At 39.6% G+C, this 27,761-nt stretch overlaps 1 protein-coding gene across 2 annotated transcripts; it reads left to right on the forward strand.

Moving 5' to 3' along the window:
- LOC111330293 (uncharacterized) lies at positions 1-27,664 on the forward strand. Of its 2 annotated transcripts, XM_088737136.1 has the most exons (33): positions 1-228; positions 336-581; positions 3,736-3,803; positions 4,292-4,365; positions 4,580-4,662; positions 5,281-5,369; positions 5,870-6,000; positions 6,116-6,248; positions 6,378-6,499; positions 8,428-8,548; positions 9,958-10,095; positions 10,434-10,544; positions 10,991-11,160; positions 11,862-12,021; positions 12,626-12,667; positions 13,458-13,517; positions 13,988-14,113; positions 14,315-14,457; positions 14,997-15,072; positions 15,387-15,506; positions 17,500-17,556; positions 17,942-18,070; positions 18,558-18,624; positions 19,898-19,964; positions 20,534-20,646; positions 21,064-21,287; positions 21,778-21,979; positions 22,098-22,279; positions 22,874-23,097; positions 23,921-23,963; positions 24,759-24,969; positions 25,421-25,534; positions 26,997-27,664. In XM_088737136.1, the coding sequence occupies exons 2-33, from the start codon at positions 485-487 to the stop codon at positions 27,143-27,145; spliced, it is 3,846 nt and encodes a 1,281-aa protein (XP_088593262.1). In that variant the 5' UTR covers positions 1-228; positions 336-484; the 3' UTR covers positions 27,146-27,664. The 2 variants fall into 2 exon arrangements, with proteins under 2 accessions (XP_088593262.1, XP_088593263.1); XM_088737137.1 differs by lacking the exons at positions 1-228; positions 336-581; positions 3,736-3,803; ... (1 more) ...; positions 4,580-4,662; positions 6,116-6,248.
- Positions 27,665-27,761: the final 97 nt, after the last annotated feature.

Below are 27,761 nucleotides of genomic sequence, written 5' to 3' on the forward strand. Positions count from 1 at the left end.
AGTAATTTGGTCACCTCGGCGATTTGATCTTGTAGTAAACTGTTCTTGTAAACTTTATTGAAATTTTTCAGCGAAATAGCTCTAGAGAGGTAAAGGTGACAATTTATATCCTGTAGAAGGGCTAATGTATCTGCTGCATTTCAATCAAGATAATTTAGATCAGAACTGCTCCAAAATCAGGCGTGATCGTTTGGAACTGAAGAGTCTCGTAATTACCTTGTAGTTACAGTAAGTGATGACCTCCATTGTTTTGAAAGTGATTGATCTTCGAGTACTTTTGATAACTGTAAATATGGTTAATTACTTTCTTCCTTACGTAAATTCCGTAAACATAGGAATGCTGTCAGCACTGTATACTACAAGTCAGGCTTTCACGTGCACGTGATGATCCCGAAGGTTTGGAGATGATACGCTAGGGTTGTGTTACTGTTTTGATCGAAGCGGGAAGGGTTGCACGTCGCGAGCTCATTAACTCAAGAACCAAATGAAAGACAAAGTTGTCCACGAGAGCTCACAAAGCGATGATAACAGCGAGGCATTGAAACTATCTTCTTCAGCAGTCCCTCCGTTTTATATCCCTGGTGAGTTAACGAATAAATTCATTTATCTAATAGTTTGTTTGCCTTGACTGTTTTATAAGGTTATACGGACATATGCACGCTAAAATTAGACAACTTCGTATCTTGCAGGAAGTTTAAAAACTCTTATTCTCCGCTAGCTATCGCTCTTCTCGATATTTATCTTAGTTCTTATGAAGTTAGTAGATTTTTCCTCGAAGGGTTTAAAAAAACGTTTTTTCAATTAATAAACATTGGTGGTATAACCGCCGCCTGGTTAGCTCAATTGGGAGAACGCCGGACTGCTGTGCGGGAGGTCGAGAGTTCAATACCGGCCGGACCAACACTCAGGGTCTTAAAATTAACTGAGAAGAATATGCTTCCTTTCTTTAAATCAAGAAATGGTTAGATATTCTAGTCTTCTCGGATAGGGACGAATAAATGGAGGTCCCGTCTCCTGCAGGGTTGGGGTAGGAGACGTTAATTTCCCACGCACGAGATTACTGTGTGATGGATGTCCTCCCTGGGGTGGGTTGGGTGGGTAGATTGACCCTGAAAAGCCCCCATGGGGAGTGGTCAACTAACGTATGTACGTATGTACGTGGTTACATATTATATTTAATGCCAAGTACACAGTCATCCGAAAGTTCAGAGTTCATCAATTTTAAACTCCCTTAATTGTGGCTTATTCTAAGTAAATTTTTACTCTTATTAGTCTTGGAACTTTCCCTTTGCAAGATTATGAATGAAACTGTAATGAGGATGTTTAAGTCTTGCATATAACAAGACTGACTCACGTAACTGCCAATTAGCAAACTAGTTACTGTAGTGTGGTAGGACTGGTAAGGAATACTCTTACCTCCCCCTGGATGGGATGGCAGTCCCCTTAGAGGTTACACTTGTCTTTTGTTAGTTCTCTTGACAATATGCTGCTACATTATTTACTTTGTAACGAGGAGAACTGTTTTGTGAGAGGTAATAGGTGGCTTAATTCAGCTTAATAATTTACAGCCAAAAACTAATGATAAAAGTCCGATGTTTTGGTGACATCTTGGCACCATTGTCAAGGAGAACTAAAATTAATTAGGGTCTTAAAATAATTGAGAAGAATATGCTACCTTTCTTTAACACCAAGAAATGGTTAGATATTCTAGTCTTCTCGCCGGATAGGGATGAATAAATGGAGGTTCCGTCTCCTGCAGGGATAGGGGCAGGAGACGTTAATTTCCCATGCACGAGATTACTGTGTGATGGATGTCCTCCCCTGGGGTGGGATGGGTGGGTAACAGGACCCCCGTTGATACCAGTGTTTACTACACTGAAGGGGCTATCCTGTATAAATAATATATACTACTACTACTACGAAATATGTGATCTCAAGAGTAAGTAACTAAGAATCCAGAGTCACTAATTTGCATAGGTCAGGCAAAGGCCTCAGCACGAATTGAGTCTGATTGTACCTTCAAACACGGTTGCAATTGTTTAATGAGTAACATCTCATTAACGAGACAATCAAACTTGTTATCGCATTTTTTCAACACCTTAAAACAATTGTGAAAGTCATCTGAAATCCTGCCTGCGTGTCTATTATCGTTGGTAGTGTTTGTGCACTGATGAGGTCTTGCTTCTATGTCCATCAATGCGTACAAAGAGATGACCACGGACCCGTGTATCTGACATATATATAACCAGCATCGCACTGGTCACACATGAAGTTATACACAACGCATTGTTGATCAACGAGCTGAGGCTTTGGTTTGCTTGTCGAGAACTCCTGGGCAATCTTGCAGCTGGTAAACACTGGTTGGACAATGGTCTGGAGTTTCACACTGAGGTCTTTTAACTGTGTCTTCACTAGCCCGCGAACAGGCTCCCTGTTTAATCAGACCTGGGGACACAGGAAGGTCTTTGCCTGACCTATGCAAATAAGTGACTCTGGATTCTTAGTTACTCTTGAGGTTGCATATTTAATTTAGTTTTCCTCAACACTGGCACCAAGATGTCGCCAAAACGTTGGACTATTATCGTTAGTTTTTGGCTGTATATGTATATTGAAATCATTGTTGCTTAATAATTAAGCACAATTATAAAATTTCCTGTGTCATGGAGGGTGTGTTGTGTTACATAATTGCTAAAAATAGAACTGAAAAAGTTTCTAGAATGCTTAGTCATGCTGACTCATTGACAACTTTTAATAGAACTTTCTAAAACCCTTAGTCAGTATATATTGTTATGATGCAATAGTGATGTCATGTCGATACTAAAATTACCCAGTAGTCGTATTACAGATCTCGAGAAAATTCTAGAACATTTTGTGAAACACATATATAAGGAGCTGCGATCTGTTAAAGTTAGGCCTTTTTCAGTGAGTTAGTGTTGTCGTGAAGAGCCCAGCGGAGCTAGTGTTATTACAGAGCTGCACTTAAGAGAGCTGTTGGAATTTATTATTACTGAAGTTGTCAGCCGTGTGGAAGGCTACATTGAGAAAAGTTGTGGATGTCGTTAAGTCACAAGGATTTATGAAGAGAACCATGAGTTGTGCAGTAGTGTACTGAGGTTAAAGTTTTATCAAGAGCTCTAAGCTAAAAAGTTAGTTATTGTATTGGTATTGGTATTGCTCCGAAGTAAGATGATTACGTCAATTAATAAAAGTAGTTGAGTTAGTACGAGTTGTATCTTTCTGTCGGTTGGGAAAATACCGTAACACCTGGTGGGTTAGAATCTGGAGCTCAATTTCTGTTGGAGTTTGCATAAGAGGGCTGCAGTTGTTAAAAATGTGCCCCCACAAGCTGATTCTGCCAAGTATGTTCTTGGTGAATGGTAAAAGATCTGTATACTGGATATATTTTCAATTTCTAAATGAAAATTACATGGTGCTAAGGATCATAAGTATCATGTATTACAAGGATAGTATCATGTAAGTCTACAAATATGAAGGGGAGGGGCTTAATTGCCCTCTTGAGTTTCTGTCTCCCATTTACCCCTTCTACTCCACAACCTGTACCAGTCCAGTGCCACAAGAATGTGGTGTACTTATACGAGGAAATGCAAAATATAGAACCCTGTTAACCAAGGAATGATGATCAGTAGTTGTTTTAGGCTTAATTAATCAAACTATGTTATGTTTACCATTCTTGTCATTTGACTTTGATTTATGAAATGTAATTTTGTCTCACAGATATAAAGTTGTTTGAAAAGGAAACTCGATCAACACAGCTTGTTTTTAGTTACCAAGGAGGAAAAAAGGTCAGTTACTGGAGGTGCCACACTGAATGTTTATGTTGGCAGTGTACATTAAGTTTACCAGTAGAAGTACAGCTTAAGATTATATATATATCTTATTAACCAAGCGCGAGGGCCATACTGGGAGAATATCGGCCCGAGGTCTTGACAGTATGGACCGAACGCAGCGAGGTCCATACAAAAAAGACCGAGGGTCGATATTCTTCCATTACGGTCCCCAGCAAGCTTGGTTAATAAGAGATTTATTATATGACTGAAGTTCAAAGGGACACAAGTGCGGTATCATTCGGGACCATTCGGGACAGTGCCCGGTCCAATACTGAGAGAATATTGACTGGCAATAGAGCATTTTGATTGGTTGATTTTAGTTATTGGCCCTCTGACTGCCCAAGTCGTGTAATAAAATAATGTATTATTTAAGATAATTTTGTAGCTTGTAGAATCTATGTTTTTGGTTGAACCTCATTACAAGTTGTGATTAATCTTGTTAGGTTCCAAAACTTAGAGAACCTAGAAATTTGTATGCATTCAGTAAAGACAAAGGACAACAGTCTTCTCCGAGATGGTAAGGAATGAAAAAAATGTGCTACAAATAGAACGGTCTAGTATATAACGTTATTTTCTCTGTGATTATGAATGGTAGTTTTATAAAATTGTCAATATTTGATATACCTGCTGGGTATTATGAGCAGAGTTCAAACTTGTTATGCACATTGATTAATTTAACTTTTGATTTCTCTTAAAACTGGTGTTTTTTCTAATAATCTATATTATGGCAGGCCATATCAGATGAAGATTTTGCCAACAACGCCCAAACACATACAGCAAATTCCAAGAAATCCAGAAGCTTTCATTAAGCCAGGTTTGTAATCTTATATGTAAACTATTTAAATAATGTTAAAGTAGCAAGAAATAATTAGTAAACATAAAATAAGTAATGAATTAAAAGAGGGATTTGCAAGAAATAACAAAATTAATGTATGTGACTGTAGACTTCTGTCAGTTTAAAAGATTGTTTGCTGTTTGCTATACAGAGGACTCCGGCTACAATGATTTTAATTATGGCAACAAACCTGTAAAAGTTGAATATAAACTTCACATTAAAAGATGTTAGAGAAGTGAACTTTTCTCTAGAATTTAAAAGGCCATTTTACAATTGTGTTTTTCTTAGTTGCCAAGCTTTTAATTAGAAGTGAGGCTGAAGGTGATGTTGTTGTTAAGGAGACCAGTATCCAGTTAGCATTATATCAATTGAAAGTATTGAAAGTAATTTACATTTAAAATGTTTGTATCATAACAAGGTCACCCTTAGCCTTGGCAACTAAAGATGCAACTGTAAAATGGACTATTGATCGAAAAAACAGCCTTAAGGCAAACAGGAATCATGATGCATGGTGTCTCTCAGGTTTTGTGTTAGTGTTCTAATTTAGAACCTTCTGTAAGTAAAGTAACCTAAAGTTTTCTTTTGTTTACTTTTCAGAGAAGACAGCAGATGATGAAAGTCTAACAAAGTTACCTTGTGAAGAGGGTAAAATTGTATATAACAATGAACCAGGACCTGAAAAATATGTAAGTTTTTGTAATGAATAAATGTCTCTGAGTGTGTAGAAAATTTTATTATAACATAACCAAAGTAAAGCGTGCGCTCTGATTGGTCAATTTAGCATCCCCCATTTGCCCATGGGTGTACGCTGCTGACGTGAGCAAATGCAAAGACTATTTTTCCGCGCGCGCTTGTTTTGTCTGGTCGCGTAAGATTTGTTAAATAAAAGGGAACTCTATAGCTACAATGTATCAATGTTATGTTATAAAACAAATGGTAAACACCACAACGTACACTACTGAGTTATGGATGCACTTGGGAGGTTTGCCAAGCACTCAAGAGGCTAGAGTCACTCTCGGCTATCGCCTCGAGCGACTCTTACGCTTCTTTCGTGCTTAGCAACCTCCCGCGTGCATCCATAACTCAATAGTGTACACTGTGGTGTTTACCAATTGTTAAATCCTCTTGATTGTGTTCTTAATTTACTTCCTTGATTGTCTCTTTGTGCGGTTTTTTTTATTTCCAGTTTCTCAGGTCACATGTAGGTGGCACCCAGATTTCCAACAAACCTTTTTACAAGATTAAGTCTCCGGAGGACTCCACTCTGCTATTTGAATCTCGGTTTGAATGTGGAAATCTCTTGAGGGCAGTGAAAGTGTAAGTAAAATATACCTACCAGTTACTAACTTGAAACTTTAAAATTCATTCAGCTGAATGTATTTGTTCATTTATTGTTGATTACCTAGTTGAAAGTTTTACTATTTCCTTGTAGTAATGATTCTGAGTACCAGCTATGGCTTAGAAATGATTTGTACACCAACAAACACACACAGTGGTATTACTTCAGAGTACAGAACACCAGACCAGCTGTTCAATACAAGTTTACCATAATGAATCTCTTTAAAGTAAGGGACTATCCTTTGAAATTACAGACTTTGGTTTTGATTTTATGAAACTGAACTAATGGTAACTAATGTATATAACTGTGAATGGCCTTTAACTCATTCTTAGTTATGGATATTTGTTTGGCCTAGTCTGGCAGCTTGTATAATGAAGGAATGAGGCCTTTGTTTTACTCCGAACTGGATGCAGCAACAAAGAAAATTGGCTGGGTCAGAACTGGAAAGAATATAAAGTACTACAAGAATGCGATCAAGTAAGTAAGGCCACAGTTTTTTTTCCTTTTCCTGTTACTAATTAGTAATTGGTATCTAGAGTAGAGTAGAGTAGAGTAGACATCTATATTTATACAGGATAGCCCCTTCAGTGTAGTAAACACTGGTATCAATGGGGGTCCTGTTACCCACCCGTCCCACCTCAGGGGAGGACATCCATCACACAGTAATCTCGTGCGTGGGAAATTAACGCCTCCTACCCCTAACCCTGCAGGTGACGGGACCTCCATTTATTCGTCCCTATCCGAGAAGACTAGAATGTCTAATCATTTCTTGATGTTATAGAAAGGTAGCATATTCTTCTCAATTATTTTAAGACCCTGAGTGTTGGTCGGGCTGGGGCTCAAACCCTCGACCTCCCGCACGACAGTCCAGCGCTCTATCCATTGAGCTAACTGGGAGGCGGTTAGTAAGAGGTGATATGTAAAAGGTGAAGTGTGAGGCCATGAAAACAAGTTTTTTTAACTTTTTATTTCTAGCTAGAACACATTCATCCCCTTATTCAATTTATCAATACTTTTAAACCAATGGTTATGAGCAGTGGTGACCTAACTGTACAGGTATATGTGTCAGCTGGACTCAAGGTTCAAAAGTCTTGGATCCACCCAGGTTTAAGACCTGAGTGGGTCATTGAGTTGTGTTCTTGGGAGGAACACTTTGATTACACAGAGTATATGTGGATACTGGTAAATTTTCAGGGAAGCTTTATGAAATACTATGCGGTGACCTAATGCAATGGACTGGTATCCCATCTGGGGGAGGGGAGGGGGGGTAGTAACGCTCACAGTCACTTCATTCAATGCAAACCAAGGCTCTGTTCTAAGAAAAAATTGAAGGGAGTCAAGTGCTCTGAAGCTGTGAAATCCAGGGTGCCCAGCATATGCTTTTTATGAAAAAACTAAGATTCCTGAGTCACCTAAGAGCAAAAGTAATTAGCCCCAGGGGCCACCGGGTGCTGCTAGACCATAGCCTTATGGGATAAGCTCTGCCTAAATGGGCCACTTCGTTTGAGCACAGACTTTTATTACCTTCACCTTGAAACCAATCACATCACAGCTTTGTAATCTCAATTGTAAGTGGTATCTAACAGGAGGTCTGTGGGAGGGGTGGTTTGAGCCCTGTCTTAAAGCCCAAATTCTCTTCATGTGTTATCTTCTGTAAATGCCTTTGATCTACAATCATCACAGCTAACATTTGAGAATGCATTTGTTGCTCAGGTCTTTCGTATTAATATTGTATTATGGTGTAATTCAACTGGTAGAAACAATACTGCATCTCCTACAAACCTAACTACTTTTAGTATTAAACCACACATAATTTCTATTTTTTAAAATACCTATCGAGAAGCATCTCCTATGAGCAATACTAACAACAGTAATCCTCCAAAAACTCATCTTAAGCCCATTACAGACTATAACCTAGTTTATCATTGACACAAACTCACTGTTGCCTCTAAATGTCTCTGAAACACACAACCTTTGAAGTAATATAATAATGATAATAATAATAATAATAATAATAATAATAATGATAATAATAATAATAATAATAATAACTTGTATTTATATAGCGCTCATATCTTGAACTCATGGCGCTTTACAACACTGTGCGGGGGACTTTACCAGACTGCTAAGCAGTTTACAATCAAATGAAGGCGAATATAACAGATGCCCCCTCCCCCCAATTCCCAGTAACCAGGCCAGACCACATCACAGTAATCTCGTGACGTGGGTTCTTTAACGTCCCCTGCCTAACCAAATTAACTAATAAATAGATGCAGGAGACGGGACCTCCATTTATTCGTCCCTATCCGAGAAGACTAGAATATCTAACCATTTCTTGATCGATATTATAGAAAGGTAGCATATTGTTATATGAACAGTCAATCAATTGTTGTTCGTTATTTCAGGCGTGAAGATACAACAAAAGAGAAGTACCATTACTCGTTAACATGGACTTGTGAATTTCCTAATGAGAGTGACACATGTTATTTTGCTCACTGTTATCCTTACACCTATTCGGACTTGCAGGTCAGTTGGGCTCCTTCTTGGTGTAGAAGAAACAGGACACATTACAATAGAGCACTGCCTCTATCAGTTACCTATTGTTTTATGATTGCAGTAAATGGTTTGAACCCGGGGGTAACATGTGAAGGTGTAGTCTGATCGTCCGGGTGAGTGTAGTCCTGAGAAGGACTGTTGTCGGTGGCAGTGACAGTAGTCACTGCCACCGACAACAGTCCTTCTCAGGACTACACTCACCCGGACGATCAGACTACACCTTCACATGTTTTATGATTGTTTACCTTGTTGTTTTTTATCTTTTTGTTCTCTATTGTTTTGCATCAACTGTGTTTTCTATGCCAACTGTGTCTTTTACGCCATGTAGGAGCCGTAAGTTAAGTGCTAACATTAAATAACATTAAAATACTTGCAGATGTCTCAGAGATGTTCACAAAAAGAATGTGTTATTTAACTCGTACCATTTATTTTCAGTGACCTACCCACATTATACAAAGCTTTGTTGATAATGCATATTTGAAAAACAGGTTTAAAGACAAAGGCAGTGGGTAATGAGGTTTTTTTCCTCAAATAAGCGCTTCGCCCAACCCCCTTGGCCATATAATATCAAACAAGCACCCCCCCTCACTTTCTTAAATAGTAGGAATACAAGGAAAAAAACTGTTTCTATTGCCATCTTATTTATAACTTTTTAAGTTTAAACTACAGCAGAATCGGTACAGGTTAATGGTTTCTTATTAAATGCCCCCCTCGATTAAGCGTCCTTCTTCTATAAATAATAATAATAATAATAATAATAATAATAATAATAATAATAATAATAATAATAAACAATCTTTAAGGAGGAAGCGCCCGTCACGTAAATACGTGGTTTTCAGGGAGGTCCTCCGTAAAAATAAAAAGTATTAAAAGCTAAAATAAGAAATACAATTGTCACAGATCTAAACGGCGTATATCTAAAGTTTTATCCTAAAGTTTTATATCTAAAGTTTTATTCTAAAAAGCACCCCTACTTGTAGCCGAGATTTTGAACAAGCGCCTGCGCGCTTTATCCAAGGAAATGCTTAACTGATTGAAAATATGACTGTTGAACTGGTTAAATAGTTTTAGGGTGACCACCTGACTTGGGAAGTGAAACAGTTAATGAAGGAAGGATTTATTGACAAACTGAAAGAGAGGCGAACTGTTTGTGTGATCATCAGATCGGATGGCGAACCAACTGAACGACTGGTGGACCAAAAGCTTGATTAACTAATTGATTGATTGATTGATAGACTGATTCATTGATCAACCGAGCAACTGACTCTGTAGCTTAATGACTAACTAACTGACCGACTGACTGACTGACTGACTGACTGACCGACTCTCAAGAGCAAGACATACTTCAGATTTTTTGTATATATTTTTTCTTCTTCCAGGAATATCTTCAAAACTTGAGAAATGACCCAGTGCGATCACGGATATGTAAACAAAGAATGTTATGCCGGACTCTTGCCGGCAACTTTGTTTACACACTCACCGTCACGAATCCATCAAGAAGACCAGCTGATGCTGAGGTATGGAATGAAATTTAAGCAATTGTGAGCCTGAATCTTCTATATTGATGCTGCTACTGTTCCCTCCTGCGTTAGTGCTTATTAATATTTTTGCTCTCGCACTCGGCGCTTGTTCGAGGGTGAGGCTGAATTGCGTTAACACAGCGCTTGAAACGTGACGAACGAACAGTTTTACGGGGCGGAGAGGGGAGGCGGGGGTATTAGCGGCAAATTAAAATCCCGACTATGAGAAGGGGCGACAGTCTGCCACAGAAACTGAGATAAGCTTCGACAGCCATGCGAGTCAGTCTCGTTGGAAGACTTATCTTTATTGTATGTTTTCGTTTACTTGATCACAGGCCAAACAAGGAGTGGTAGTAACAGCAAGAGTTCACCCCGGAGAGACAAACTCAAGTTGGATGATGAAAGGACTGTTAGATTATCTAACAAGCAATGCTGCTGACGCAAAGGTTTGTGTTTTTCCTCTTTGGGGTACGTTTTGATTGACTCCTATCGGCTGAAGAAGGAGACAACGAGAATTCATAGACTTTGATGCCATAATTGCGATTTATTCCACCCTACCGGGAAATCTTCAGTTTTTGAGATCTTCAACGTCCTAGTATATAGAGTGTTTGTCCCTGGATTTAGTGTCGTAAATCAAATGCATATTCACATCGGCCAATCAGAATAGAGAAGATACATGACAACTGTTTGAAGCGCGGGAAAAACGTATCAGGGTTTGGATGTGATTGGCTGCGAGAATGCCGCGGATTTTCTGGTCCTATCACAGAGCCTTTAAGCAAAACCAATGCAATCACAGAATTCTTTCGACACCTGCTGGAAAATTGCCGTTTGGTTGGTATCGGTGGAAAAAGTCATTTCAGTTATTATTCATAGCCCTTATATTGCTTCGTAGCTCCTCCGAGACATGTTTATTTTCAAGATTGTTCCCATGTTAAATCCTGACGGAGTGGTGGTTGGTAACTATCGGTGTTCGCTGGCCGGGAGGGACCTGAACAGGAATTACAAGACAGTGCTGAAAGATTCGTTCCCTCCCATCTGGCATGTCAGGAATATGGTTCGCAAGTAAGAAGCTCCAGACTAGAGATATCTTTTACAAATTCACCATTTGATATTGATCTAACCCGTGATCGGGCGTTTCGTGGTTGGGGTTTCACGGGGAGGGAAGGAGAGAGGGTTCAGCGCGAAAGGTGAACGAAACAAAAAGACTTAACTCTACCGACAAATAACGACACACAACTAATGGAAACGTATCGAGTATCGCAGCCGATATAAGGTCTCCGTCAACGGGTTTAACAGCTGGCTGTACAACGGCAAAAACAGTAAGCCGTTATGCTGTCAAATTTTAACTGTTACTCGTAGAAAAAGTTAAACGTTAAAAGAAAAAAATTCTGTTGACCACAATGTAAGGATTGTAACCATTAGACGTGAATTGGCCAAAATTTTAGGCGTCAGCTGTAAAAGCTATCGCATCATTGAGACTCTCCCTATAGGATCAACACAAAAGTCCCCGAAACAAATGCGTTGGTGGGGTTGTGTTACAGGATAATTTGGTTTTATTCATTGAGTTGATAAAGTAAATTGGCCACCGCAAAAAGTTTCTAATAGCTGACTTTTCGAGCGTTAGCCCTTCGTCAGAGCGAATTTAACTAACGCTCAAAACTCTTTATGGTGGCCTGATTACATTTATTTATCAACTCAGTTTGTAAAACCAAATTATCAAGTCATAACATGCCGGGCCTTTTGTTCTTTTTTTTTTAATGCAGATTATTAGGGGAACGTGACATAACACTATACTGCGATCTCCACGGACACAGTCGTAAGCAGAATGTGTTCATTTATGGCTGTGAAAATCGGTTCGACCCTCTGAAGAGGTTGAGAGAAAGAGTGTTTCCTGTGATGGTTTCTAAAAATGCTCCAAGCAAGGTGCGATGCCAGGATTAAACTGTTTTACAGTAATGTTCATCGTTTCTAAAACCTGGAGGTAAAGTTATTGAACGAGGGAAAGCTAAAGTAAGACGTCTTGTAGGGAGAACAATTTCGATTCACGTTAGGACTTATAAGCTGTGGCAAGGTTCAAAGGTTTTCTGAGAGAAGCAGCATGATTTGGCGGGAAGCATTCGCGAAGCGTAGCAGACGCGCTGGTTTATGGCGGGAAACGCCGCTGCATAGACTCTGGGACGCTGACTGCTCATCCTAGTGGCTCCTACAAGGAAGATGCTGAAGAAAAAAACATTGCATCAAGGGAGGTCGTACTTCCCAGCATACCTCGCAACATGACCATTTCATTCTTTTTTTATCAATCTCCATCCCCTTTGAGTCGAGAATAAGTACAAATTGGGATTAGTAATTAAAATTATGCAAACGTTTTGGTAACAAATTTTCTTTTTAAGTGCTGATAAGTCAGTCAAAATTTATTGGAGAATCGTTAGGATTGAAGTGTTTCCTATATTCTTTGGGCTTATTTAAGCAATGTCTTTTTTGTTTGCTTTGAGCTCTGTAAGCTATACTTGTTGTGCTTTTCCTGCAGTTTTCATTTAAAGGTTGCAAGTTCAAAGTGCAGAAAAGCAAGGTTTGTAAATGATAAGAGTACGCCGGTTTGGCCACGATTTTGTGACATTTGCATTCCATTCCTAGTCGGATACACACTGAGTGCGCCGGAGAACACAGCAGTCAAACATAAGGCATGTTCAAGGAGACACATTTTGGCTGGGTGCGCGCCAACCACTGTAGCGCGAAATATGCAAAAAAAAATAACATTCAAACGTTCATTTAAATCTGTAAAAGGAAACAAGAGTAGGGGAAAGGAAACTCAAGACTTTTCGTTCACAAAGCTTCTTTAATCAATGGTTTCCTGCCGATTTACTATTTTGTTTTGAGCTTTATCAAAAAAGTTATAGAGTTTTCAAAAACCGCGACTTACTCGTTTGTTCGGTTGTTTATAAGACAACTTGGTTCTGTAGTCTGAAAGCAGGCGTTCGCGCAAGCGCAGACGTTTGCGCAAGCGCAGACGTTTGATCAACCTCGTTCCTAGTGTCTCTCATCTTCCCACCTCCTGGAGCGAGAACTGAGGACGGGAAGACATTTGACTTTTGTGTTGCGCCGGACTCCCTGTTGATATGACTGGGTTAAAAAACTGACAGGACTCATCTGTGCTACGTTCTTTGACAGGACCATTGTCTTTGGCAGTGTCTGTCCCTCTCCAGGAAGGCTGGGCGTCGACTTATAAGAAGACAGACAACTAAACAGGCGGCTCGGCAGACAGACACACAGCTAGACATACAGAATTTCAAACACTCACAGACCGAAGAAGACAGATAGTTAGACATTGATTAATTGACACAATTTTTATTTCCTTACAGGAAGGAACTGGTCGGATTGTTATGTGGCATATGGGGATTTTGAACAGTTTTACCATGGAGGTGAGATTGAAACTTCTTGCTCAGTCACGAGCGAAATGTCTCACTTTTTCTGCCTTCTCATTTTTTTCTGAACTCTTTTTGGGTGCGCGTGGCTTGAGAAAGTACCAGAAATACTTTTCGTTTTTGGTGTATTCCTTCCCGTCTTGTTATTGCGAGTTAAAAGCTTGTTAAAAGCTTGTTGTTATTGCGAGTTAAAGCTTCCCATCACACTGTTATTGCGAGTTTTCCTTTCATTTAATAGGTTTCTTTAAGGCTAAAGGATTCAATAAGTCATGATGTGTCTCCTTAAAGGTTTTAATTATTGAAGATGTTTTTGATCTTGTTTAATTATTCTTTGGATTTTTTATTTCGAGTGTTGCTTTCATTTAAAGTTAAATTTTCTTTGTTGCTCAAACTATTGTTATGTATCGCCCCAAAGGTTTTACGTGTTGAGGATGTTTTTTTTAACTCGCTTTGTTTTTTCTCTGCAGGCTACTTTCTGTGGTTCGTTAATAGGTAAACGCGCCGGCTATCATTTCAACACAGCGGACTTTGAGTCGATGGGATATCACTTGTGTGATACTTTACTGGATTACTGTGATCCTGATGACTCAAAGGTAAGAGGTCGTCATCTCCGCATGTCACCAATTGTGTTTCGTTGTTTTCTAACTTCGGCCATAGTTCAACCCTGGTATTTTAATTTTACCGCTTCACTGTTCCCGTATGGTTACCTAGGTTTGATCGAATCCCTTCCAATAATCAAAAAGACCAATGGTCGATCAATCTTCTTACTAATGCTGACTTTGTCTTGTTCACAGTATGTAACTATCTTACGAGAGCTGGAGTTGAAAATGAAGGCGGATATATTGGAGAGGATGAAGCGCAAAGGCACTGCGGCCCCCACCTTAACTGAGTCTGACATAGATCTTGACCTCAATTATACTTCTGATATCGAATCAAGGTAAGTGTTGTCTGAAAACCTGTATCTAGCAATGTCCTCTGGGAATGTTGGCTCAACCTATGCAATCAGATGCCGAACCTAGCCAATCAGAGGAAGCAGTCGTCGCGTGTCCATCACCTCACGCGACTTTTCCTGCACTTTACACAACTTTTGATCGGCTCGTCACCGTCTTGGATGCTGCTATAGTCATTGAGTTTGTGATAAGTTTCACGGGTCTACGTGTGTTGTATAAGCAAATCTTAAGTGATCGGGATAGCTAATCCGGGAAAGATAAAGTTCACCGGGCCTGGATGGGTTTTCTACAGGCATAAAGCGCGGGAAAATGCGAGCGATAAGTCGTGAATGATTCAAGTCTTGGATCTGATTGGCTTAGAGGGTGGTGCGTGTTTTCCAGACCATTCACAGAACTTGATGACCGACAACCACTGCATTCTGGGATTATTATTGACGCTCACTTGAAATTTGCTCGTCTCTTATTTCACCCAAAAGAAGGAACAATGGGTATTTCAACTTGTGTTTTCTTCCTTTTTTATTTCCAGCACCGGCGGTTCAGACAGTTCTATGTCCGATGGTCTGCCTATGCATCTTATCTATGCTCCTGAAGGACTGAAGATGGTAAGTCTCTCAAGTGATGGAGGATCATCTTGTAATAGTCCTTTTTACAGTTGTGGGCTTGGTGGCCAAGACTTTCAACAGGAGTGAGGCTAAGGGTGACCTTGTTATGATAGAGATGTTGCTGCTTTTCAAATGCAAATTACTTTGTTATCATGCTAACTAGAAACAGGTCTTTATCACAACAGGGTCACCCTTAGCCTCACTCCTGTTCAAAGGCTTGGCCACCAAGCCCACAACTGTAAAGGGACTATTGCTGGCCTACACAAATTGAAATGATCTTAACCTTAGTACTGTTGTATTATGGATTAAAATAGTACGCTGACCAAGAGCAACGAAAGAAGAAGCTGAAGACGAGAAAGGAACGGAACAAGCGGCGAGCCAAAGCTATGAAAGTCAAAGACGTTTTGCTGGCTGATGTTGCGACACGGTCTGAGGTGAGTGACATGAAATTGCGATTGACTTGTTTCCTTTGACCTTTGTATCTTCTGATTAGAATGCTCAGTTGGACCACATTTCGAATGAGTGCCTTAAAAAAAAACCAAAGTATTCGCTATTCATAAAAGCGAGTTTAAGATGATGGTTTCAAACTACCGTGGCATTTTGCTTCTTGATGTTCTATTTAAAATTTTGAAAAGACAAGTTTATAATGAGGTCTTTGGTATTATTTGCCCTCATCTTACTCACTGGCAGCATGGTTTTTTACCAGGAAAATCCACCGTGTCTGAACTATCCTAAGTTGTTCGTCAATTTGCTATTGCTCTTGAAGGGAGACAACAAGTTAGATTTTTCTAAGGCTTTCGATCGACTGTCTCACGGAAAACTCCTATTCAAGCTACAATGTCTTGGTATTGGCGGATCCTTGTTGACTTGGTTTAGGTCATATTTAACTAGTAGAAGACACAGAGTTGTGATAGATAACGAGTCCTCTGATTTCCTCCCTGTAACATCTGGAGTCTCACAAGGGTCAATTCTAGGGCCTTTGCTGTTCCTGATTTTTATCAACGATATGCCCAATGTAATTTCCAAAGAAACATCGTTACCCCTTTTTGCTGATGACTCTAAGTGCTTTCGCCTAATCCTTAGACGGGATAACGGTGAGAAATTGCAGGATGATTTGAATCAGTTATTTCAGTGGTCTCGTATCTGGGGTATGGAGTTTAATACCAAGAAGTGTAAAGTTTTAAGGGTGGCTCGTATTAGATCAACCAATGACAGGGACTGTTACCTTGGTGGAACTAAGTTAGATTGTGTTGATGTTGAGAAAGACATAGGGGTTTTGGTCAGCCACAATTTGAGTTGGAATAATCAGGCTGATTTCATCTCTTCGAAAGCTCAATAACTGCGTAATCTTCTTTACCGGACATGTTAGGATATTACTGATATTAGTACAAAGAAATTGCTCTATACTACTTGGGTTCGGTCGCGCCTTGAATATGCTAGCGTGGTATGGTCACCTCATACGAAACGAAACATCAGCATTTTAGAGCAGGTCCAACGCGGGGCTACAAGATTTATTCTTGGTCGGAATTATTCTGAACACGAGCGTCTTAGTAAATTAAATTTATTGCCTTAGCATTGTCGTAGACAAATTAATGATTTAGTTTTCTTTTTTAAGCGTTTTAAGAATATAAATAAGTTAAATGTCTTAGATTACGTATCGTTTCGTTCTTGTATTAAGCCGCTGAGAAACGTCGTTCATTTAACGCTTGATGTCCCTTTCAGCAGGACTGACGCTTTTAAGAATTCTTTTTTTATTCGGATTTGTTGCCTGTGGAATGAATTACATATCAGTATAAGAGAGACAGATACCTTGTCAATTTTTCGTAAGAAACTAATGGCGTTTTATTATGATAAGTTTAGAACAGAGTTTGAACTTTGAGGTATGGTCGTAGTTAGTTGTAATGTAGATTGATATAGATTTTTTAATTTTATGTTGTTATAATAGGTGGCTTATTTTTAAGGAGTCTTGTATTCTGTCTTAAGCCTATCTCAGATTGATCAATCGATTGATGTAATTGTCATTTGTTTGTCAATATGAAACTAGATTAAAAAAAAAAATAAATAAATAAATGAAAACAACCAATCACAACAAAGGACGATACCACAAGGAGCTAATGAGAACTCAAAGTAAAAACAAGTAAACTGCCTAAAGCGCGGGAAAACAAAGGTGACCAAAGCGCAGGAAAAACAGGTGACAAAGCGCGGGAAAACACGGGTGACCAAGTCGTGGTTGCTATCAGTTTCGAATCTGATTGGTCGAGAGGGTGGTACTAGTCTTCTGGACTATTTATAGAGAGAATTTATGCAAAACCAATGCAATCCCGGATCACTGTCGACTCTCCTTTGAAAATTTCTTTATACGGGTCATTGATGCAACTCTCTCTCCTTTCAGAGTATTGATGCCATTTATATTTTCCGTATTTTTAGGAAAACCAAGACCGACGAACAGAAGTTAAGTTAGTGTACCAGAAGCATCACCCAAAAGTGAGTTGTAGGCAAAAAATTGCGTTATTTTCTAAAATTTGAAACTCTTGCTGGCAGTTCTGGTGACAGAAATCACACTCCTGTGGATATGTTAGGTAATTTAAACTCTTTGAGGGTCTAGGTAACGGATGACTGAACTTCATGCCAGGTTCATCTTTATGATTTTTATCTTCAATATTCTGTTTGCGCGTCAGATACTCGTAGAACCCTCCTTGGCATGTTTCAAAAGTTTCCAAAGCTTAGTAGTTTGTCGGAGACTGGAGCTCAATTTGTTAATAAAAATGAAGATATTCAGACTTGCTTATTATGGGTTAGATTGAACCATTTCTTGAGCTCGTAGAAAACATAAAAATTTTAATTGAACATTGTGTTTAATGTTGTCCAGCGGTCTGCTCTGCCCAGTTCTGCGCGGATGAAGTTAGACAATCCACAGCCACGGAAGCATGAGCACAAAAACAACAGCAGATCGTGTACACCAGTGTGCTCAGTGAGGTTGGATGGTTCTGCAAGTAGGGTAAGTACCAAAGCAGTGTCAGAAAGGAAAAATAGGGGAATGAGTGGGGGTTGGGAACTAAGGCAGTAACGTTTGTGAAAAATCGTCAAATTGTTAATATCAAAATAGAATGATACATGGGTGCGCGTAGATGTGGAATTTCTCTTCGAGTCGGTTTTCAACTCGATATCTTAGCATGAGAAGAGAAATTCCATATCTACAAGCAAACTTTACTGACAAGAAATTTGACAAACGACCTTGGATTGAGAATGGTGAACTTTTTGCCATCCATTCATCAGCATGATAGAGTGGCGTGATTGATGATAACAAACACACGTAAATTATTATCGTAATTTTACACATGTGCGGTGACGACTTTTCTCACCGAGGGGTGGAATTCCTTGTAAAACAACGCAGTATATATAGTAAAAGTATTTATTGATAGTTGAAATCTCTTTTGAAAACTCGTGAGCCTTCTTAAAAAAAATGAATTGTGGTTTCCCCACAGCATGATTACCTGGAAGCAGTCACTAATGCTTACATGATGAGTGGTGTGCTGGTAACAGAGTCAAAAGGTGACTCATCTCTCTTATGATGTCATGTTCAGTTTTGTGCGCTGACTAAGCGGTCTCGTATCGATCTGTTAGTAAATCATTGTGCTGTGTTCTTGAGCTAACCTCAATTTTTCCTCTGCCTCCTCAGTTCCCGGAAACTTCGCCTTTAAGTGTAACCGGCAATTCCCACAGTCCAGTTCTCGTGCTCACTATAATACCACCCCGGAAAGAAAGAAGTTTGAACCAAGAATAAATTGAACCTTAGTACATATCGTGAAAAGCCAAGAATGCTATTTTCAAATTTGTCGTGCATCGTCCAACTCTCATTTCATATTCATTCAATTTTTGGTTGTTGATTGCTTCTTTGATGTTCCTATGCCAAAGTTTCCTAACATTCTAAAATATTTTTAATATTTTTATTTGCGCGCCGCGCAGCTACGTGCGAGCGGTTTATTCGTAAAATTCGCCCAGGCCATCCCTTATACCCCCATATTCATGAGCGGGTACTTCACAGCATAACGCAAATGTGTCTGCGATCAGGCAAATCTTCTCACCGCACACTTGTCAGAACTGAGCGTTTTAAAAATTTCGTTACCGTTAAGTATCAACCTGTGTAAACTATTGTGTGTATTTATTTGTTTAGGTTTCCAGTCTGTATATTTTTAAAACTGTACCAGTAATTCAGCCTTAGGTTGCAAGTGGTCCGAAATAAACTATATTATTATTATTATTATTATTATTATTATTATTATTATATTAATAATAATAATATTAGAAAGAGAAGAGTAGCCAATATATCTGACACTGACACTACATCGGAAAGTGCGCAAGCCAGAATTTAAGTAGTCAATTTTTTATTATGTAGCTTATTTTACTGAATTTTTCTTTTTTTTTTTAGAGAACTGCTTTTTGTGAAATTTTTTTAAGGAAAAATTTATTATTATTATTAAGGACGTCGATCATGTATCGTCAATTTATTTGCTGTTCTGCTGAATGAAGCTGAAGCAAAATAATGCAGACATAAGATGAATTCTGCCAGTCAGTTGAACAGTTGTTAATTCCGAAGAGATTCAAGACTTTTCTCGCAGCTAGAGACTTTTTAAACTTGTTTTAATATTTATACCTTAATTTGTCTTAATTTTGTTTGTTATCCTGTATTTTTACTGATTTTGTGAAATTATTATTTTTATTATTATTATTATTATTATGACATAAATTAAAAGTAGCGTTTTATTCACTACACTGTGACGTTATTCATTCGCACTGCTCTGACTTTTTTTATTTTTGTTATCAGAGGTTCCCCATTTTCGTTACACTGATGGTTCTACTTACCTGAAAGAAACACCAGAAAGGACTGGCAAGTAAGTTGGTTGTAAATCTGTGGAGTTAGTAACACTACAAACTCCATTTATTTATACATTCGTTCAGTTCGTGTGGAAAAATTTGTAACAACGCGGAATAGACGCAAAGGCGAAACCTGTGCTGGAAAATTTGACCTGCTCGGCGAATGGAGTTAATCTTGAACAAATTGCTACCCACACTGGCACGTCGTGTTTCAGGCCTCCATTACAAAAAGGTTAAGCACGGACTCGTAATAGCGCAAAACTAGCTGGATGTCGAGTGTTTTTTTACCTGGCAGTTGTTATCGGTTATTCATCTGAAGCACTCAGATTGATCACAGACATACAGGGACGCGGCGCAGAAGACCACAGGCCATTTGCGAACACGCTATTTAGCGACTGGTAACGAGGGAAAGCGCAAAGAACCTATTGGAAAAAAAGGAATGTTATGAGTCCCTTCCACTTTTGCGCGCTTGTTCTCTTTTTTCATTCTATTTATGGTAGGAGAAGTCTAAGTACGAAGTAGGGTATGTGAACATTTCCAATAAGCCTGATGTCATTTGATCTTAATTCGAACATTATTCTGCTAGTTTGAGTCGCTGGTCTGTCGCCAGCCCCGCACATCCTCAAGAATTTGAAATAAGCGAAGAGGAGGGACACTTCACGGTGTCTTATTTGGCAAAGCAGTTGGAAAAAGGCTCTGGTAAGTTAAAAGTGACGTAAACTTCGTCAGTGCAGTTGTAATGATAAGTTGCGTCAATGACAATAATGCTGTAGTAACTTATAATAATTTATGTGAGAATGTATTTCAAAGTCAGATATTTATGGTAATTGATGTGGAAATGTTTTACAACGCCAGTAATTTATGATAATTTATAATAGGATGTCTCACAAGGTCATAGACCACTTTCATAAATGGCTGCCGTATAAATATTCTTTTGTTTGAGATAATGTATTTTGCTTGAGATAATGTATTCTTTTGAATTTTGTACTGGAGAACGAGGCCAGTAGAAGGCCAAAAGAATATTAATCCGGCAGCCATTTATGAAAGTGGTCTATTACCCATCAGTACTCTGCTGTTTCGTATTATTCACCGCACACGCTATCGCTTTGTCTGTAGATTGTGCGTCTCCAGCACCAAGGAGCCGTAATGAAAAGAGAATCAGCTCCGCTCTTGAACTGGCGCGAAAAATCACCATGTACAACAACCGCTACAAGAAGACCGGGAACGAAAGACAGGAGCCTGTGGTCCAGCCAACGCCTCTACTCAGACCCAGGACTCCCGTGCAACCATATCCGTATTTTCCATGGCAACCTAAAAGGGATTGTTTGTCAAGTACTAAGGTACACATCCTTTGACTGGCAACTATCTCCAAATAGGGTTATTAGAAGAGATTTAGTAAAGCTGATGCAGCTCTTCCTAGATTAAATCCTCTTTTTTCCCAATTACCAACCTAAACACCATTTTTAGAAAGTCCCCCCTCCAAAAAAAAAAACAGGGCAGGGAAATTTGGGGGCTCAGGGAATAACGAGAGGTTTTGTTGTATCAGGACGGTATAACCTGATTTTTTTTGGTGAAGAGCAAGAAATTTGTTTTACCTGGGAAGTGACAATTCTTTTAGTGGTACAGCATATTTATCTCGCCCATGCATCGTTGCGTCTTTCATTTCTACCCGCTTTTTAGTCGAAGATATCCGATAGTAATTTTCCGAGTGGAGTGTTTAAAGTAATGCATGTTTATATTGGTTTCTGTAAAAGAACTAAGATGTTTTTACGAAACTTACGAAGGAAATGGGGGAAGCGTTAATTTATCTGCTGTCGTATTATTTTCAAGGCGCGTTTGTACGAACCGAAACCCGTGAAAGAACAAGAATCGAGAAAGTCGTTGTCTCAGATTTCATTGGAAGAAAGGAAAACGAAAAAACTCAGCCAGAAGCAATCCACGAAAAACAAAGCTCTGTCTGTGGCAGATACTGAAGGAACAAGCTGGCAACAAACGGAGGAAGGAACGCCACGCGTACTTAAGAAACGTGAAGGTATCTGGTGATTCTGTTCACTATATCCTCATTATAAAACGAAACAGCTTCTGTTTAGTACCATTAGTTTACTAGATGGCAAAGAATAAATCATCCCTGTTTGTTTACTTTGATTCAGTTCAACAACTCGAGCCACCAACTGTTACATCCACTGCAACTGGTTACCAGTCTCCTCGACTGCCAGCGACTACTCAGTTTACTACACCGGAGAGTTATGCGCAACCCACGCAATTAGTGGGGTCCAAGGTCATGAAGAAATACACGGGCAACGGAAAAAATAGCAGAAATCTTACTGGTTTGGTTAGTACTCGTGCTTCTTTTTCGTTTGTTTAGGACTGTTACCTCCCCTAGAGCGTAACACTCTTTTGGCATCAAGAGTTAATCGTTTACTTCAGGAGGGCTTATTATCATGTGACCCGTCCGGTGCCGCTCGCGCAATCACGTAGTAAACCATAGCACAAGCTGACGTGTGCAGGGCCGACGGGTTGACCTGAGCCTGTCTAGAAAAAGCCGTCCGGCCCTGCTGCCCTCACGTCGCTTTAATTTGTTGCAAAAACTTAAGGAAAACAGACATGAGAGAAAAAAGTCGTGTTTTCCAAGGAATCTCAAGTTCCTTTTTCTAAAAGTTATACAACTGTAATTCCAGAACTTTTTTATGCACCCTTCTATCGCGTCCTATTTCGTTTGAAATTTTCAACACGTAGTGGTCATATGATAAAATGCTTATTGACCTGGATGGGAAAATATGTGGCTCTCGGTCACGAGGCACGGACTGAGCGTAGCGTGGTTTGGAAGTCATGACCTCGAGCCAAATATTTTCCCATCCGGCCCTCCCAGTTAGTCAATAAGTACATAGTATTAAGTCCGTATTGACTGTCTTTTTCTTTTGATTAGACCCCAAGCGCGAAACCCAGTCCCTCTTCCATGGACACATCTCGCTTTACGAGCAGCAATTCTTTTTTAAAGACCGGTCGCCAGTCACCTGTGTACGTGGCTGTACCTGTTGACAGACCTCCAGTGAAGCTAAGATCGAAAGCGCCCATTTCTCCGCGAGACGCAATCGATATATCCACCAGAAATGAGCTGAGAAGCAAGCTTTTAAATGTTGACGATTCAGGGTATGATATAGGGATATTTCTCTCTGACTTCGTATGCTTTGGTAAAACTTAGATGCATAATCACTTGAAAATATGATCCTCGCAGGTGAGAAAATTTACTCCGCTCCCAACACGTGGCTTCGTTGGTTTTCTGAGAGGCACAGGTTCCAATCGCGTCGAAGCCTGAATTCTTTTAGGTTTCTTCTCTACAATTTTCAGTTCCCGTATGCGGATCATCTCTTCATATGTGAATAATCCACAGGTCAAAATATGATTTATTTCATTTTATCGTGAATAGCACAGACTTGCTATCGTTGCGCTAAACTTGTTATAGCTGCGCAAAAGCTTTTAATATTTGCGTGACTTCGTCTTTGATGAGAACGCTCTGTATACCTTGTGCTGCGATGAAATGGTTACCGATGCTTCATCAAAGGAAAAAGCGAGGTTGTCTCAGCCGTATTGCGGCAAGGCTGCGACCAGGCCTCACTATTGGCACTGCAGGACACGGTTTTCTCCGCCCGCGGGAAGATTGGAGACGGGTCGGGAGAGGTTAGACCGGAATCTGGCACTAGAGCTAGACCCTATGCAGAACTCCCGCCGGCTCAAGTTGCCCAAGGCCTCATACCTTTTCGCCAGCGAAGAAACACTTGTCCCGAAGCGCTGAGAATGAGGACCTGCTCTCAGGCTCTTATATGAAGACCAGTTTAGTTGAAACGGTACCGGTTAACAACCAAGATATGAGATGATGGCATTTCAGCTTTCAATATTCACTGCTATTGGAAATTAGTTATTGTTTTATTACATACCAACTGTAAATATGTACTTCTACCTTGTTTTGTAACAGAACTTTGGTGACTTGCGCTCTACAGAATCAGGAGGATGAGAAGGTAATGACGCAAGTACATCACGTCTGTGCGACTCAACCTTTCCACTGCCAGATCTCATTAGTAATCCTCTTTACGGTCTGTCATACAATTCTTATGATGTTAGTTTGGAGAATTTGTTACATCGTCTCTTTATTCTCATCTCTTGTCTGCTTGGTATTGTATAGTTATTTTAAGGAGAAATTCTGTCTTGGTCACTCATGGAAGTTAAAAGGCTACAATTATTTTTACAAGTGGTCTATAGTATTTTTCGTATAGGTAATCACATGATTTCGAGTGCAATTTGGAATAAATAAGCACGAGTGCAATTTGTCGTCTTTGAAAACATTTACAAGTGCTTATTTATTCCAAATTGCACGAGAAAATCATCTGATTATCTATTAATAATATACATGAAAAAAAAAAGGTAGCTTCTCATAACTACGCAGAAGAAAAGCGCGTGCATCACGTGCAAAAATAATTTACTCAAACCCTGCAAGTGACATTGACCTTGACCTTGACATTGACCAATCATTCAGACCAATCAGAATGTCTGGTTTGTTTCCTTCTTTGCACTGAATTAACTCTCTTCTGCACTGCATTAACTGAAAACTGCATTCATCTTAACCAATCAGAACTGAGAAATTTTTTCATGTATATTGTTATCAATGTAAAATGCACGCATGCAACCAGGTGCTTATTTTTGAGGTATCCTGCTTCTCGTAGATGGACGTCAGGATGGAAAGAAATTACAATTTGAGTAACTGTGTCAAAGTTTGTAATAGTTACCAACCCTTTTGACTTATTTTACTTTCGCAGCCTGTAGAAAGCAGCAGTGAGAGCGAGAAAGGTGACACTTCTTTCGCTACTGAGCATGCTCCATTTGACAGCTCGCAGAGGATGAGAGATGTGTTGAACGGTGTCACCATGGCGACTGGTTTAATCCCATGGGAAGACAACTGTATCCGAAATGTTGGCTTTGTGACTGGAAAACATGGCAGGAAGTCCCAGTCTCCAGTTGTTTCTCCCGGTAAGATAAGAAAGAAGTTCTCGAAGAAGAACTATTCATTTTTCTAAAAACCGCGCGGAAAAATTCCGGTCCGTGGTCCGTATTGTTCAAAGCTGGCCCGGTTACGAGCGCAATAATATTCGAAGAATTAAGATTCGCGCCTGCCGAGATGCATCAGAAAAAATGAAGCTGGATACTAGCAAAGCCATGGAAACGTAATTATCTGGAGAGAACCTATTTTACGACAAAAATCCCATCCAGGGCCTGCAGCAGTACACCTGGCCATCGTTTGCCACAAAAAGAGTTAGACTATCTAATCCTGCAAACGCATTTTCAATTGCTGCGGCTGTGTCTAAATTTTTCTAGTCCTTATGCTTACCTCCCAGTTTATTAGCTGTTCATCTTTGTCTTACCCATTATGGTGCAATGACCTGTGCGGGTACCGCTAACAACAAATTAATCTTCAATTTAGGTATAGTCCAAATTGGAAAGGGGCTGGGAGAGGAGGCACCTCCAAATGGTGACTTGAAGAGGACCGGTTCACTCAATAAAGCATCTCGAAGTCCCACCAGAAATCAAGACTCAGGTAGTGAATTTCGATATACATGGACAAAGTGTTTTTAAGCATCCGTCACTGCGAGTTTTCTTAAGTTCAGGGCCCAGTTGTATAAAGGGCGGATAACGCTTTCCAACGGATAAATCGCTTTAGTATAATTTCAGAGCTAAGCAAAGAATTTCCAGCAATCCGATTGGTCGAGCGGTTCCTTACATGACGCTATATAAACCGCTCCATACGGTTTATGTAAAATGTTAAAATAAAATGTTAATAAATGTTATGATTTTAGAAATTTCTCTGTTGTTCAGTTCTGAAATTATACTAAAACAATTATTCGCCTCAGGTTCGGTGAATATTGTTGAATAATCCCCTCGACTTCGTCTCGGGGATTATTCGACGATACTCACCGAACCCGAGGCAAATAATTGTTAAATCTAGCAGATAAGTGAGAGCAAAACGGCTTGCGCTATCCACCGGATAAGCATTTATCCGGTGGATACCGTTATCCAACCTTAGAACAACCGGGGCCAGTAACTGAGCACCGGAAGCTGATTGGTGGACGATAGGTTCGGGGAGCTCTCTGAAGTTATTTACAAGTATCACTGCCTCGCCGTCTAAAGCAAACATTGCTGTTCTTTAACAATTGTCTTCGGCATGAAACTTGAAGCTCTGTGTTTTGTGCGTTGTCAATGACTCGATCGTAATGTGTGTTTACAATTACTTCCAAATTCAGATAAAAAAAAAAATTTTAGCACTGACAATTTTATAAGTAAAAGTGGTTAACATTTGACGATAAAAACTTGCGACAAAACGTTGCTTGATAACATTGTAAAATTTAAAAACGATAAAAAGGTATAGAAAGCTAAAATCGACGACGTTTCTACGTTAACATAACTTCCTTATCAAGTCAAGAATGTATAAAAATAAGTTCTATAAATACTAAAAACGAACAATAAGAGAAAATAATTTGCGGGTTAAACAAAAAGTTTAGCACGTATGGAGTCCGTTTGCACGTTCAGATTAGGTTTGAATTTCTAATAAAAAGCATTTCAAACACTAAACAATCAAATTTGCTTTGACACTTTCTCAGAATCTTAAAATGACTATCATTCAAACGATCCCCCCTACCGTGCGCTTCATGAAAATGCTTACCAATTGCCGAATTTTTGTGTTCAGCGACACATTGAAAAAGGTGTCGGGCCGTATAGCCGACATAATCTGCATCGCACAGATCACATACAAAATGCTAAACAACGCATCGCTGATTAACAATTGACGGCTTGGGTTCTTCAGGTTTTAGGTCTTGTTCTAATTTCTTGCTTACAAAAACTGGCTGCAAAACGAGGCCAATCTTATTACTGAGATCACGCAGCTGTCTCCGAACAGATAAAGTGGTTAAAATTACTAAAACTGTATGGTTAAACCTTCGAAAGCGATTGTTTGCAAGAGGAAAGCTTGCTTAAACAAAATGTCCTGTTGTGTACTTTTTAAGGTGCAGCTCCGTCAACAATTTCCCTGACGTTCCAGTTTGGTTCCGGTGGTTCACCTCGAGAGCAAAGCTTGTTGCCACCTCAGAGGTCACTAGCCTTTCCACCTCAGCTCAAGAACTTTTTTAGACCTCACGGACCACCCCACAGATAACAGCAGGGGGAGAGTCACATGCACTGAAACCATAGTCAGTGGTTGGCTGAACACGGGCAATTCTTCGAGGATACACTGAGCCCGCGATCTTCGTCGGCGGCATTTGTCATTGTGGCTTATACTAAGGCGGTGCCTAAAATCATTGTGTACGGGATGTTGTTACATGTTAGACCTTACCCTGTAATTGAAATGCCAGACAACTACCGCGAACTTCAATGTACTTATTAACTCAAACCACCAGATTACAGTTTGTAATCTTTTGCCTCGAACCAAGTTCCATTCCTTTCGCGATTGTGGAAAATGTATCAGGACTTCCTGTTTACACCCAAACAAAGTTAGTTACTGACTGACTTACAGGACTTTTCGATGGAGTGTGGCAGATGCAAAATCCAAGAAATCACAATGACTAAGCAGAAAAATATACCGATTAACCGATGAGATCTCCAACACGTGTAAACTGTTTCAAGCCGTTATTTCTGTGAATCGAATTAGTTCAAGGAATTAAAGACATCGATTGATCGTCTGGTTTTACGAATTCTTTGATATTTAGGACAATCTTCTCTCTCTTCAAGAATTACCTTCATTTCCCTTTCAAATGTTCATCCCTTTTGCTTTG

Source organism: Stylophora pistillata, chromosome 10 (genome assembly GCF_964205215.1).
Source record: "Stylophora pistillata chromosome 10, jaStyPist1.2, whole genome shotgun sequence".
NCBI classification, from domain to species: Eukaryota; Metazoa; Cnidaria; class Anthozoa; order Scleractinia; family Pocilloporidae; genus Stylophora; species Stylophora pistillata.